This window comes from Clytia hemisphaerica, unplaced genomic scaffold (assembly GCF_902728285.1).
Source record: "Clytia hemisphaerica strain Z4C2 unplaced genomic scaffold, Clytia hemisphaerica genome assembly, whole genome shotgun sequence".
NCBI classification, from domain to species: domain Eukaryota; kingdom Metazoa; phylum Cnidaria; class Hydrozoa; order Leptothecata; family Clytiidae; genus Clytia; species Clytia hemisphaerica.
Window position 1 is genome coordinate 1,161,757 of NW_027104060.1, and position 15,030 is coordinate 1,176,786.

General features: G+C 36.6%; 2 protein-coding genes across 3 annotated transcripts in view; one reads left to right on the forward strand and one right to left on the reverse strand.

Moving 5' to 3' along the window:
• LOC136812437 (cilia- and flagella-associated protein 251-like) overlaps positions 1-15,030 on the forward strand; it is a 68,286-nt gene that overhangs the window by 22,525 nt on the left and 30,731 nt on the right. For both annotated transcript variants that reach the window (XM_067068934.1, XM_067068935.1), the window contains exons 10-11: positions 4,330-4,589; positions 6,387-6,615. In XM_067068934.1, the coding sequence (XP_066925035.1) occupies positions 4,330-4,589; positions 6,387-6,615 (489 nt within the window). The remainder of the gene's footprint in view (positions 1-4,329; positions 4,590-6,386; positions 6,616-15,030) is intronic.
• LOC136812462 (uncharacterized) lies at positions 7,811-14,264 on the reverse strand. The gene is made up of 7 exons (XM_067068963.1): positions 13,724-14,264; positions 11,387-12,194; positions 11,099-11,125; positions 10,675-10,742; positions 10,149-10,485; positions 8,744-8,811; positions 7,811-8,560 (listed from the first exon to the last, which is right to left on the reverse strand). Exons 2-7 carry the CDS (start codon positions 12,106-12,108, stop codon positions 8,061-8,063), a joined length of 1,722 nt encoding a protein of 573 aa, XP_066925064.1. The 5' UTR covers positions 12,109-12,194; positions 13,724-14,264; the 3' UTR covers positions 7,811-8,060.

Below are 15,030 nucleotides of genomic sequence, written 5' to 3' on the forward strand. Positions count from 1 at the left end.
AATTGCGCCCGTCAAGGGCGCCTTAATGAGGAGTACCTAGGGAAAATCTCACGATTCAGTTTTCCGGCTCGATTATTCATGTTTGTTCTCGATCATTCATTTTTGGACCTACCCCGGTGGGGTAGAGGTCCTATAAATTAACCCGTGTTCGTTCGTTCGTCCGTTCGTTACTAGCTTTTCTCGGGATTGGCTGATTAGTTTTTCCTAATTTTTGGCACAAAGATGCAAAATGGTAATGCCCAAAATGTGACGGAGCCCGATTTTCGAAAAAAATTCATTTCCGGCCGAAAATGCCGGAAATATGCCGGAAAAACCGGTTTTTTGGCATTTTCTCGAGATTTCATCATTAGTTTTTTCTGATTTTTTGCACAAAGATGCGTATTAGCAATGCCTAAAACATGGATTAGTCCGATTTTTGAGAAAAATTCTATTCCGGCTGAAAATGCCGGAAATATCCCGGAAATCGCCGTTTTTGCAGATTTTCATCGGACTTTTTCCTTATATTTCGTTGTTTTTTCACACAAAAACATTATTGATAGCAATACCCACCATCAAGAATGGTTTAATTGTCATTGAAGCCGGAACTTTCTAAAAATCGCCGGAACAGCCTATTTTCGCCGGAAAAACGGTATTTCTTGAATTTCTCGAGCTGTACTTTATATTTTTTCATGAAATTTTGCACACTGATGCAAAATGGCAATACCTAAAATATGACAGAGCCTGATTTTCAATTAACGTACTTTTCCGGCGAAAATGCCGGAAATATGCCGGAAAAACCGGTTTTTTTGGCATTTTCTCGAGATTTCATCATTAGTTTTTTTCTGATTTTTTGCACAAAGATGCGTATTAACAATGTCTAAAACATGGCCTAGTCCGATTTTTGAGAAAAATTCTATTCCGGCTGAAAATGCCGGAAATATCCCGGAAATCGCCGTTTTTGCAGATTTTCATCGGACTTTTTCCTTATATTTCGTTGTTTTTTCACACAAAAACATTATTGATAGCAATACCCACCATCAAGAATGGTTTAATTGTCATTGAAGCCGGAACTTTCTAAAAATCGCCGGAACAGCCTATTTTCGCCGGAAAAACGGTATTTCTTGAATTTCTCGAGCTGTACTTTATATTTTTTCATGAAATTTTGCACACTGATGCAAAATGGCAATACCTAAAATATGACAGAGCCTGATTTTCAATTAACGTACTTTTCCGGCCGAAAATGCCAGAAATATGCTGGAAAAACCGGTTTTTTGACATTTTCTCGAGATTTCATCATTAGTTTTTCCCTATTTTTTAACAACGCCAACGTCATCAAGCATGATTCAATTATCAATAAAACTGATTTTTGCAACTGGAACTTTCTATTTCTTTTTTCCCTACTCTCCTTCCCTCTCCCCATCAACTATCAATGATAAAATTTAAGGCGTTTTGCAATCTCGCTATAAACGCTATATTTTCTGACGTGATTGTTTTCATTTTTCTCCTTATTGCTATCTAACTTTCATCATCAGGTAGGTCCATTCAGCATCTAGCTTGTTTATTTTGTGTTTTTTTCACGCATGTTAATGTTAACAGAGACAAGAGCCTTGCTCGATTAAACTACTTTTCGTAGTATTTCCCCGATTTCCTATCTTTCTTCCGATCGGATTCATTAAAAGGTTATTCAAGATGGCTACCGAAGCGATAGTGTTTTTGATCATTTGCATGCTGGCATTGCAAGTTTCATCTTTTTGAATTAGCTCTAACTTGGCAAATTAATTCTTGCATCAGGGACATATGCCTTTTTGCATCGTGTAAAGACTTTATTTGCTCTAGTTTTCGTTGATTTTTATGAACTATTTTTTACCAAAAGTGAGACTTATTTTTTGCTTTGTTTTGGTTTGTTTGTTATGATTCCATGACATTCCATGATGATGCGATGGTTGATTGCAATAAAAAACATATTTTCCTGTTGGGCTTGGAGAAAGTTATGGATGGATTATTGGATGAAGTATCCTAACGTATACATTTCCTATGTAAATGTAATGAAGAAGAAGAGAGAAGTAATTTTCTCCAAATTATGGCGGCTTTCACTGCAAATCGATTGAAGACGATAATGTGATGAACAATATTCGATGAACTTTTAGATCGTATACTGGAATTTCATTAAGTAAGATGAAAGTATCTTTCAACAAATTATGGACAAAAATCCAGACGGTGCGATTATCGATTTGCAATTGATGCATTGGAGTTTTTTTCACCACTGCTGCGATTTGATATTTAAGACGATGATGCGATAGATGATTTGATGAACTTTTAGATCATTTATTATCATAAAGTGTTACTGGGATTTGATTAAGTAAGACCAAAGTATTTTTCAACAAATTATGGACAAAAATTGAGACGTTGCGATTATTAATTATTGTGATTGCGATTGATTGATGCATGGGTTGGGCGGTAATCGAAAATATGTTCCGTTCGCGTCAAAAATCTTCTTAAAATTGAGCCGGTCGGTCGGTAGTAAATTTAGTCAGGTTTTTTGGAAAATGGTTTCAAAGTATATATACCTTAAAGGAAGAAATTTTGGCGGAAAGAAAATTTGGCGGATTTGGCGGATTTGGCGGATTTCACTGAAATCCGCCAAATTAAGTTCCCGCCAAAATTTCTTTTTTCGTAATCCGCCAAATTAAGTTCCCGCCAAATTAAACATTTTGAAAATATGATCTCTTTTAAGGTGTTTTTGCTATTTTTTCGCTGTTTTGACGCCATCTTAAGGTTAAATTTTTAAGCGACCGCCAAATTAAATTCCCGCCAAATTTAGTTTTTTCGTCCATCCGCCAAATTAAATTCCCTCTGAAAAAACTTTTTTGGCCATCCGCCAAATTAAATTCCCGCCAAAATTTCTTCCTTTAAGGTAGTTTTTAATATTTATTCGTTCGCTTGATGAAAAATTCAGACAATTTTCTGACTCGTCTGACTAGGAATTTTTGTCTGCCAAGTTGGTCAGTCGGCTGACGCGAACGGAACATATTTTTGATTGTCGCCTTGGAGTTTTTCACCAAACTGCGATTTGATATTGAAGACGATGGATGATTTGATGAACTTTTGGATCATTTATTATGATAAAGTGTTACTGGAATTTGATTAAGTAAGACCAAAGCATTTTTCAACAAATTATGGACAAAATCCAGTTCTTGTGGTTATTAATTGCGATTGCGATTGATGCATGGGTTTGAGTTTTTCACCACTGCGATTTGCTATTGAAGACAATGGGTGGTTTGATGAACTTTTAGATCATTTATTATGATAAAGTGTTACTGGAATTTGATTTAAGTAAGACCAAAGTATTTTTCAACAAATTACGGACAAAAATCCAGATGGTGCGATTATTGATTATGATCGATAAATAATCAATTATGATTAAATATCGATTGCAGTCGATCAGTATCAATTTAAGTACATTACATCGATTACCTATTGATTTTTACTGACTTAATAACTAATTGATACATTAACACAATCGATAGATAATTAATATATACTCACAATTGTTTCAATAAACTATGTATCAATGCAATCAATATTTTATAGATTACTCATTGATTGCAATCGATAATCGATTTTATCTTTTTTTTATATTTTATTTATGTTTTACTGAACTAAATTTCTTCTAGATGACTTTGAGTGAATTATGTTTAAAAAAAAATATTGATTTTTGTTGTTCTGTTGTTGTATATTGATTTTAGTTGTTCTACACTTGGAAGCTGCTAAATTTATTTTTTCTTGTACAAGGACCATAAAGGAGTGGCAAAGAAAACTTCTTGTGTGATTTTTAAGAAAACTATATATTGTTTTGTTTTTACACATTTTCCTTGCAGTTCTTATAAATAAAACTTAAAAAAGCAAATTTTATTGCAACTTTCTGACTCATTTAACATGTCTTTGAAATGGTTTACAGAAACTGTAATTATTTGGGCCTCCTGCTTTTTGTTTCCTTGGTTATCACTAACCGACGTCAGTTTCCCAGAAAAACATTGCAACGGGCGCATCATAGCCTTGGCTATTAGCTAGTATATGTTCGTAACTGTAATGTATTTTTTTCAAATTATAAAGGAAAAAGAAACTACACAAACATTATTTATAACATGACCAGGGAAAAGGGGACAGAATCGACAATTTTCACCTAAATGGCTAATAAACGCTTAATTTTTGCGTGTTAATGCGTTTTAAAGCAACAAATGTAATAACGTGAAGTTATAACAGAGTGAGCTACATCCAAGACATAAGCGACGAAAACTAGATGTTTTCTCTACGAAAGCCTACAGTATATACAAAAATACCGTTTTCTAGGACTTCAACAAGACAATAGGGAACTACTCACAGACCATATTCCAACCGAACAGTTCACTCGCTCTCACAGCCACTGATTATGGAAACATCGTCGTCTGGGCATGCGCGAGTTCCACCACAAGTGAAATGAAAGCGCTTAAGATCATTCACATGCAGGAAAAACCGATTACTGTTTTGACATCCATTTTGGATTATCTGGTGACTGCTGATGTGAGCGGATATGTCAAATTCTTTGATTCACAAATGAAGTTAATCAATTGGTATGTTTTCTATTTCTAATGTTTATTTTTATACATGCTTTTTCTATAAGAACCGTAAACTCAGGCTGCGGCTTGGCCGTACTTTTTTTTTGTGCGGAATTTCAAGCTTAAATCTTCCTTATTTTGTTCTTTTATTGACTCAAGGGAGGAGCTTGAAAGCAGGTTTTTTGAAGAATGAGGGTGGTGTTGTTCTTTGAATTTAGCTTTTTCAGCCTCATTTTTAGCATCGCTTCGTGTTTTTACAGAACAGCGTTTGGTTTTGGTTTGTGACGCTCTCTCGTTTGAATTTCGAATAGCGACACTGGAATTATACAACACAATCCAATTTTTTGAAAACGGGAGCTTTTCGAATCAGTTTCTCGTTTCAGAAGTTAAAATTCGAGGGCGGGTTTCTCTCTACTCCGTATCAGAGTGTTCCTCGCGTTCATCGTTCCGTAGTTCACTCTGTGTGCATTGTCTGTTTGATAAAATAATTCCCGTACGGAGAGCTCTGCGATGAAGTATGATTTATAAATAACAACACTTCCCTCGTCGCTTCCCCTTTCTTGCCAGCACTCCATCGCAGCGGTCGGTTTGAAAAATCTCAAATGAGAAAAGAAAATGACAACAGACCCTCTATGGAAATGAAATTTAAAACTAACTGTAGATGTCGGGTCAGAAAAGTTTATCTCAAGGTCAATCGAATTTTCGGAAAAACGGGAGTCAGAGAATGTCAAATAGCTTTAAAGAGCATTCTAAACTTATATTTAGCAATAAAAGAATCATTAAGTCTTCGAAATATAACTTAAGGTAAAAAAAAACGTGATAATACTATTAAATACCCGATTTATTTACTCATTTAAACGATAAAATAGAGAAATCGTTATCAAAAATGAAACGCTGAAATTTTTGAATAATTCTCGACACAACTCTGTAAAGAAGCATGCAAAAGATTATACATAACAAACTTTTAAATAAATTTATGATTTTAGGCGAAAATAAAAATTCCACCCGGAATGCGGGTGAAGGAAAAAAGCTCTCATGCGGGCGGCCGGAAAAAAAATAGTTTTGCTATTTTTGATAACTTAAGATCATTGAAATTTTTACAACTTTTATGTACAAATAGTATGAAGTAAACCCTGAATACTAATGTATCAACTACTAACGAACAAAACTTGATTTACAAGCGGGAATATCTAACCAAACGACCAAACTAACTTTCACAAAGTCTACAGCCGGGTCAGAATTTTTTGTTTTTCACCCGGCCGGTTTCCGGAAACACTACATTTTTTTTATTTTCGCCTTAGTATAAATTTTTATTGAACGGACTAATTATACACTATCAAATCACATTAAACATCTATGTTTCTAACGTTAGATAATAAATACAAACGGATTTAAAATTTCTTTATAAATATAACATTGGGCTGTTCCATTAAAAAACCATTCAGGGGGGTGGACGAACCTATTCAAGTCAAAAAGAAATTATTGAAGATGTTTCGATACCCCCTGGAAACTGGAAAATGGCAAAGTTTGCAAAAATACCCTTGGAAATTTTTTTTTCATACCTTAAAGTGAGGGTGGACGAAGTAAAGTCTGTCTTTTACCCCCTGGAAGTTTTAGAATAACTTTTTACCCCATTGGAAAAATGAAAGAACACCCCCTGGAAATTTTTCTCGGATTACCCTCTGGAAATGTTCGTCCACCTCCTGTAAGGATATAAAATGGAATGGCCCATTTCTAGTTGAAGTCCAGAATGTCTTCTATTTTTCTCTGTTTCATTATTTTCACTTAACTTTACATTTTCACTCAATGCAGGTACAAACAACTGGGGTGTCAAGGGGCGGTCAATGGCGTTTCCTTCACTTTCACTAAAACGAAACCTGCACTCCACCAACCGGCCACCCTTGAAGAAGGGGCGGAGATGGGTGGTGATTATCCTGACCAATCAACGTTAGAGGAGAGAGAATTCATTGTCGATGATTTTTCAGTCAGCACAGATCGAGCACAATATCTTTATTTCCAAACTGATGGAAGCCAAACTCTGGTAAGTCGAAACAAATTTTTCGCTCTCTTTCATATCCGTAAACTAACTATTGGCTCTTCTAGAAAATGTTCGTACAGGGGGGAGGATATAGTGTCCGGAGGGTAGTGAAAAGTTTACAAAATCTGCCTTGTCCGGGGGTATAAAACTTTCTCTGTTTTAGGGTAATTCTGAATGTCCAGGAGGCTAATTGATGCTTTCCCGGGGGGGGGGCTATACTTGCTGCCCGAGGGGTCAATGTCCGGGGGAGAAATTCCAAAAAATGTTATATCTCTATCACCCCCTCCCCATATTCAAATTTTATGGAGGGTATGCTCATCACATCTATTTAGAATGTTGAAAAATTAAAGTGCTAAATGTTGTTTTTTTCACATTAGATATTATTACAGAACTGATGAAGGAAATAAGAATTTAGGTTTGGAACGAAAAGAGTCCTTAAAGTATATAAAAAGTCCTTCTATGAATGGGCTTTTCCAGAAAAAAATTGAATATGGGGTTGGGTATTAGATTTTTTGGAAATTTATCCCCCCCCCCCACGGACATCATGACTTTTGACCCCTGGACAAGCATCAGTTGACCCCCTGGACATACAAAATTACCCTCAAACAGAGCAAAATTACCCTAAAACAAAGCAAGGCAAATTTTGTGAATTTTTCACTGACGTACGGACATTTTCTGGAAGAGCCCAATATATAATCTTTTTGATGCAAAAAAATTGAAATATCCTACAGGGACACTGAGAAAAAATATATAAATGCGGATAAATTAAATAACGTAAAAAATTGATAAAGTGACGCGCGAATTCTATCTTACAATCAATGTGTGCGTTTAAATACTAGACAAATATTTGTCTGCGTGTGCAGTTTGATTTTTGAAACTATGATCGAAGTCATAATATACGATAGGGGAATTCCCTGCAAGACATTGAAACCAGCTTGAAGCGCTGTAACTTACTTGCTAACGATCTCAAAAATCTAAAACTTCGGGAATGTTCCAATTATGCTGAAATTATATATAGCTTGGAAACCCTCCCAAAGCTTATTATTACCAATGAAACGAAGTGCTGAAATTGAAATTTTCTGAAAAATGACGTAATATTCCAGAAATTCTATTATATTCCAACCTTTATTAGCAAGAACTGCAACCACCATTCAGGGAACAGGTAGTTGAGAAACCTTCAGTAATTTCTATGATACCTCTCTGTGTCACAGACCTGCTGGAACCCCAACCCCACTGGAAAATTTGACCAAAACTTCGTCCCCGGTGGGAAAAATACCCTACAATTTCAGCCTTGCTTGGAAATTGACTTTGATTTCATCCCCATTCAGAATTCAATGTAAAAAATTGCTATCCAAAACCATTCACACTGAATTTCCCATTGGGATTTCGATAGAAAATTTTTTACCCGGTATGGGGAAAAGTTTCACCGGGGCTGTGAGACAGGGTTGTTATGATTGTTTTTGTTGACGACGACGAGCGTTGCCAATCAACCTTTTGGTCTTCTCATCACAATTGTAATCATCATCAGCACGCTTACCAGAATTGGCGCGAATATTGACGTCTACGCCGTTCTTCAACAGCCATTCGATTGCTGGATGATTGTTTTCCCATGCTGCAAAATGTAAAGGTTTATAGCCGCCGGCAAGGCTATGTCTATAGATTAATCTGTCCTTCCATTCCAACTTCTCATCCAACAAACGTAGTGTATCTTCATTTGCGCGACTACAAGCGTGATGCATAACGTTGTTACCTCTTCTATCAACGATGAAAACATCTTGAGGGAGATCTAACAAATGATCCAATGCTTTGGTATAATTCTTCGAAACGACTATCATCAGTAATGTCATGCAGTAATCTCCAAAACGCAAGTTGTTGAGCATGTGCGGATATTCTTCCGCTATCTCGTCAAATTCTTCAAACTTTCTCGACTCCAATAATTCCCAAACATCTGAAAGAAAGAGCGAAAAAAATCTGTATTGTAGATTGGGAAAAGTTTGACTTACTTTTAGTACTAATGTTAAGATGTTCCCAAAACAACCGTTTTCAGTTTACAGAGCAGATGAACAAAAATTAATTATCTGATTGCTTGAGTTTTCCAAAGAAAACTTGATCAAGAAAATTCGAAACTTACCTTGAAACGATAAAGTTCTACCATTTTTTAGCGTGATTTTATCTACTATCTCCCCGTTCCATTCCAAGCTATAATGTAATGTGATAAGAGTTTGAAAGTGTTGGCTATGATGGAGAGTCGATATAAATTGTTGCCCCATAATTAATTCTAGCCGTTAATGTGCGTCTGCCATCCCTCCCACAGGCGAATTTTTATGTTTTTGAAAAATTCTTTGCAAAAGTTTGCGATAAAATGAGTCAGACACGTGAAATGGAGGCTGAACTTAGCAACGGTTAGATTATCTTTTCACCGAAGAAGATTTTAGTACGGGCTACCCTTAATGAGCCATTAAATCTTTCCATCAAAAGTTTTTCTTCGTCGAAAATGAAGTCGAAATCTAAAGGGACCCAGCAATGGAAAACAATAGATATTGAGTAGTGTTACCTTCTTTGTTTTAAGGAAATTCGGTTCCTTCTATCAAGTCGTTCCTAATTTACATACCCATAGGAGATGCTACTCAGGCACAGGGTGTACGTGATAAGGGTTTTTTTATCTTCCAAGTCCTTTTAAGGGTAAAAAAAGTCTAGATAATTCCTCTTAGGTTCAAGGGTGTACAAAAAGCAATATTTTTTCCTTTAATCAAATGCATATCAATGAGCCAGGAACAATGCAAGGTAACATTCGATTTAAAATCTACAGTTGGCAAAGAAAGATTTCGGCTTAATGTAATACACGTTTTTTGGACCTACCTGTTGGACCTACCTGGAGGTCCTATAAATTAACCTTTGTCCGTCCGTCGGTCTGTCCGTCCGTCCGTCCGTTAGTTACCAGCTTTTCTCGAGATTGGCTCATTAGTTTTTTCTGATTTTTTGCACAATGATGCAAAATGGCAATGCCCAAAATGTGACGGAGCCCGATTTTCGAAAGAAATTTTTTTTCAGAAAGATGCGTATTCGCAATGCTCAAAACATGGCCGGGTTCGATTTTTGAGAAACAATTTTTTCCGGTTGAAAATGCAGGAAATCGCCGTTTTTGCAGATTTTCATTGGATTTTTTCCTTATATTTCTATGCTTTTCACACAAAAACATTATTCATAACAATGCTCACCATCAAGCATGATTCAATTGTCGATAAAACTGATTTTTGCGACCAGAACTTCCTATTTATTATTTCCCTACAACCCTTCCCTCTCCCCCCATCAACAATCAATGATGAACTTATTGTGTTGTGTATTTTCGCTAAACGCTATATTTTCTGACTGATTTTTTTCATTTTTCTTTTCGCATTGCTATCTAACTTTAATCATCAGGTAGGTCCATTCAGCATATTGCTTGTTTTCATAAGAATAGTGTACTTTGGATGAGGGTCGAGTATTCTTAAGAAAGTGCCAAAATTGAAAGTGAAATATTCTTAATGTATTCTTACCTTTTTAGGGTTAAACTGTCCTTCCCCTCCAACCTCTCATCCAACAAACGTAGTGTATCTTCATTTGCTACCATACAAGCGTCATGCATAAAGTTGTTACCTTTTCTATCAACGATGAAAACATCTTGAGGGAAATCTAACAAATGATTCACTACGCCGGTATCATTCTCCATTACAGCTTTCATCAGTAATGTCCTGTCGGTATTATTATTCGAAACGACTTTCATCAGTAATGTCCTGTCGTCATGTCCACGCAAGTTGTTGAGCATGTGCGGATATTCTTCCGCTATCTCGTTAAATTCTTCAAACTTTTTCGACTTCAATAACTCGTAAACATCTGAAAGAAATATCGAAAAAAATCTGTATTGTAGATTGGGAAAAGTTTGACAAAAACTTACTTTTAGTACTATTGTTAAGATGTTCCCAAAACAACCGTTTTCAGTTTACAGAGCAGATAAACAAAAATTAATTATCTGATTGCTTGAGTTTTCCAAAGAAAACTTGATCGAGAAAATTCGAAACTTACCTTGAAACGATAAAGTTCTACCATTTTTTAGCGTGATTTTATCTACTATCTCCCCGTTCCATTTCAATCTATAACGTAATGTGATAAGACTTTGAAAGCGTTAGCTATGATGGAGAGTCGATATAAATTGTTGTCCCATAATTAATTCTAGCCGTTAATGTGCATCTGCCATCCCTCCCACAGGCGAATTTTTATGTTTTTGAAAAATTCTTTGCAAAAGTTTGCGATAAAATGAGTCAGACACGTGAAATGGCGGCTGAACTTAGCGATGGTTAGATTATCTTTTCACCGAAGAAGATTTTAGTACGGGCTACCCGTTAGTGAGCTATCAAATCTTTCCGTCAAAAGTTTTTCTTCCTCGAAAATGAAGTCGAAATCTAAAGGGACCCAACAATGGAAAACAATAAATATTGAGTAGCGTTACCTTTTTTGTTTTAAGGAAAATCGGTTCCTAAAAAAGAAAGAAAAAGCTCTCCTTGATATACAATTTCCAAACCCATAGGAGATGCTACTCAGACACAGGGTGTACGTGATAAGGGTTGGTTTTTTAATCTTCCAAGTCCTTCTAAGGGTAAAAAAAAGTCAAAATAATTCCTCTTAGGTTCAAGGGTGTACAAAAACCAACATTTTTTCCTTTTATCACATGCATATCAATGAGTCAGGAACAACGCCAGGTACTTTCGTTACATTTTTTAGCTTACAAAGAACTTACCTGAAAGTGTTGAATAGTTCTTCATCTTGTGGACCTACATTTTCGATCATCTTTTCATATTGGTAATCTTCTTCACTGAGTGTCTCGTCAAAACTTTCTGTAGAACCATGTTCGGTCACAGTGATGTTCACTCTCCCACCTCGTTGCTTAACCTTTAATCTGATTGCGCCCACCAATCCGCCACTCTCATAAGATTTCAACGCCCTCTCTAAACCTGAAAGACTGGTTCGTTTGTGTGATTTTGGTAAAACAATCATATCCAATTGAGTGATGGTTCGAGTCAGAGTTTCAACTAAAAGACCGGCAGCATTTTCCTCTTCTTTATCGATAAAAACAATTGAATGAAGGACCTCAAGGCCTCTTAAAAGCCGATAGTCTGTTATCAAAATCATCCCAGGTTCATCCAAGGTTTCTATGGTCTGAGATTTGTTTTCATTTGCATTTGAATTTTTTGTGATAAAGTCTTTCCCCAATCTTCTCAAAGCATATTCGACGAGCTGTATTTGCTTTAAATTACTACAAATGATAACAGTTTCTTCCTGACCCTTGATTTGTAAACATTTCCTCAAAATGATTGTCATTATGGGGATAGCATGAGCGGAAAGAATGGTTTGGTTCTTTGGTACAATGTATAGTGAAGGTTTGATTTCACTTTTATAAGGGTGGCCACAATCCCCTTTGATAAACTCTATTTTGGTCGAAAGATCTTTCAATACTGTCATTGACTCGTGATTTGATTTGATTTTCAAAGGGTCCAACAAGTAGTCAATTTCTTTTTTCGCATCTCGAGAAACTTCTCTCGCTGAAACTGAAATTATCCAAAAGTTGATGGTCACAGTACTTTTACTTAGCACGACAATATATTTCTAGCACATTTGAGAAAAGATTATTGAAAATTAATTCCTCTATTTGTGCAGCCTCGAAGTCAGACAATTCGAATTCGATCTCTGTGCAGCTGCACTGGCACGTATGCACTCTAAAGAACATGGCTCTTTACTTTTAGGTGCCGCATAAATGGGGGGGTTGGAAATTTTTTGAGATTTTAATAAACAGGGGGGACCTAATTGCCGGGGGGGGGTTGGAAATTGTACTTCTGAAAAGCCAAAAAAAAGGCTGAAATCAGGCTATTTAGAGCAAAATAAGGGGCCTTCTCTATGACAGCTGAAAATAATTTTTAAAATTAATAAACGGGGGGGGGGGTCCTAATAAGGTCCGGGGGGATTCGAAAAAATAACAAGCGGGGATGAATATTATATGATCTTTTGAACGCGATGATTGGTTAAAGTAAAAAGATCGAACCAAACAAGCGCAAATCATAAACATGAACATTAGAGCACAGTCGATTTCGCGAAAGCAAAAAGACAATTCTATTCTATTCTTCAGGGGGGGGGGTCAGTGTACCAGAAGGTGGCATGTATCCTGTGGTGGGTGGGTGTTTGAGAAAAAAATTTGTCATGTACTACCTGTGTAATATAATTGGGGTGTTGGGTCCAAAATCGATTTTGATTTTTACTACCTGTGTACCAAAATAGAGGTGTTGGGTCCAAAATCGATGTTAACAGTGTGGAAACAAAAAGGTTCAGAAATTATCTGCTAAAATATAAATGTAAAGTTGTTCTATTATAAATTGATCAAGCCAAGTTTGTCCAAGATCATTCTTCCAAACTTCTTGGAATGAATTGAAATCCTACCAGATCCCACTGAAATGAAGGTTTATCGAGTCAATGTAAACATTCGAACATTTGAATTCAAACATTCAACATTCGTACATTAGAGGTGCCAACTCTCACGCATTGGTTGTGAGACATGCATTTCCACATGGTCTCACGTAATTTTTGAAAAGTTTGATTTCTCACGCATTTTGGATTTTTGAGAAATTTTTTCCTGTTTTTCCGATTTTTGGAAAAAAGTTTTCCCAATTTCCCGATTTTCCGAAAAAAAGTTTTCCCGATTTCCCGATTTCCCGATTTTTGGAAAAATGTTTACCCGATTTTCCGATTTTCGGAAAAAAGTTTCTCTATTTTCCGGATTTTTCAGGTAGTAACCGGTAGTAAATGGGGGGTATGGGGTGGTTTTGGTTTTTTTCCAGGTACTACCCGGTAGTAAATAGGGGGTATGGGGTGGTTTTGGGATTTTTCCATGTAGTATGGTGTACTTCAGGGGTGGGTGGGTGTCAAGTTTTGAAAAAATACCTTGTAGTACACATACATGCCGCTTTCTAGTACACTGACCCCCCCCCTTTATTCTTTAGAGCAGAGCTTAGAATGGATGAGCTGTTTTGAGTTCTACAATTTTTAGGATACATCACATAAAGAGACATCGAAGACAAAAACAAACCTTCCTCTGGTAGTTGTGTTCTTGATGAGTGTGCACTCTCAGTGTCATCTGCTAATGGTTGTTTTGCACGGTTAGTGAGGGCTGTACTCAGAAATATTGCCCGAGGTCAAGTAACGACCGAGCTTGCGAGGTTGTTTTGTTGACCGAGGACAATATTTCTCAGTACAGCCCGAAAAAACCGGTCATTATTGTATTTGTTAACCGTTTCATTCAGCTTCGATTGATTTTTAGCATTTTATCCAGGAAAATTAGCGAAATAAAGCGAAAAAAAAGCGAAAAGAGATAAAAAATTGTCATAATTTCCGACGTCAGAAATAAAAAATGAGAGAAATGATGTCAACGCATTTAGTTTTAAACTAGCCGTCACCCGGCGTCGCACCTGCCGAGTAGAGTGTTGTTGAACACATCAAAAGCCCTTTGGGTGGAAAATTTTCAATTGAGGCGAAAATAATAAAATTTAGAGTTTCCGGAATACGGCCGGGTGAAAAATAATAATTTTATGACCCAGCCGCAGACAATGGGTTCATCTATATATATATATATGTTGGAGCATTCAAGCTATCAAAGTAGTTTGGTTATAGATATTCCCACTTGTAAATCAAGATTTGTTTGTTAGTAGTTGATACATTAGTATATTCAGGGCTTACTTCATACTGTGAATACTGTTTGAACATAAAAAAGTTATCTTTAAAGTTCTATTTCAATGATCTCATTACTTAATTTATCAAAAAAAGCAAATACATTTTTTTTCTGGCCAACTGCATGAAAGTACTACTCGGCGTAGTGGTGTAGTGGTTATCGTGCTTGACTTCTGTCCAGGAGGCTCGAGTTCGATACCCACCGTGGCACTACGATTCACTTGGCAAGTGAATGCTCCTTCGCCCGGGTCAACCCATGCCATGTGAGGGGAATTGGGTACCATAACTCTGATACAAGAGTATGGGTAGATATTTCAGACATTGTGGTGTGCCGTGACACTCAGGAGGTTCTACACCTGTGAGGACATCCGTTCTCCCGTGTAGTTCGAGTGTCGTGGTAAACACCATGGCTCGGCAGCTCGCATCTGCAGGGTTGCAATGTCTGCTTGCGCTGTGATTCCTACTCCACCGTGGGTAGGACCCATTCCGATGCATCGGAGGGCATATCTATACTGCATGAAAGCTTTTTTTCTTCACCCACATTTCGAAAACACTCATTTTTTATTTTTGCCTGACAGGAAAACTTTTCTACATTTTTTTAGATGCATGTGGAAGAAAATTTCAAGTTTACGACAAAAGTGAAAGTTTTCCATATTTTAAACGCACAGG

Coding starts and splice junctions, on each gene's coding strand:
- LOC136812462 (XM_067068963.1), bottom strand. CDS start 12,108: ATGACAGTATTGAAAGATCTTTCGACCAAAATAGAGTTTATCAAAGGG. Junction 11,126..11,386: donor GAACTATTCAACACTTTCAG/GTAAGTTCTTTG, acceptor TTTCTTTTTTAG/GAACCGATTTTCCTTAAAAC. Junction 8,561..8,743: donor TAGAACTTTATCGTTTCAAG/GTAAGTTTCGAA, acceptor TCTTTCTTTCAG/ATGTTTGGGAATTATTGGAG.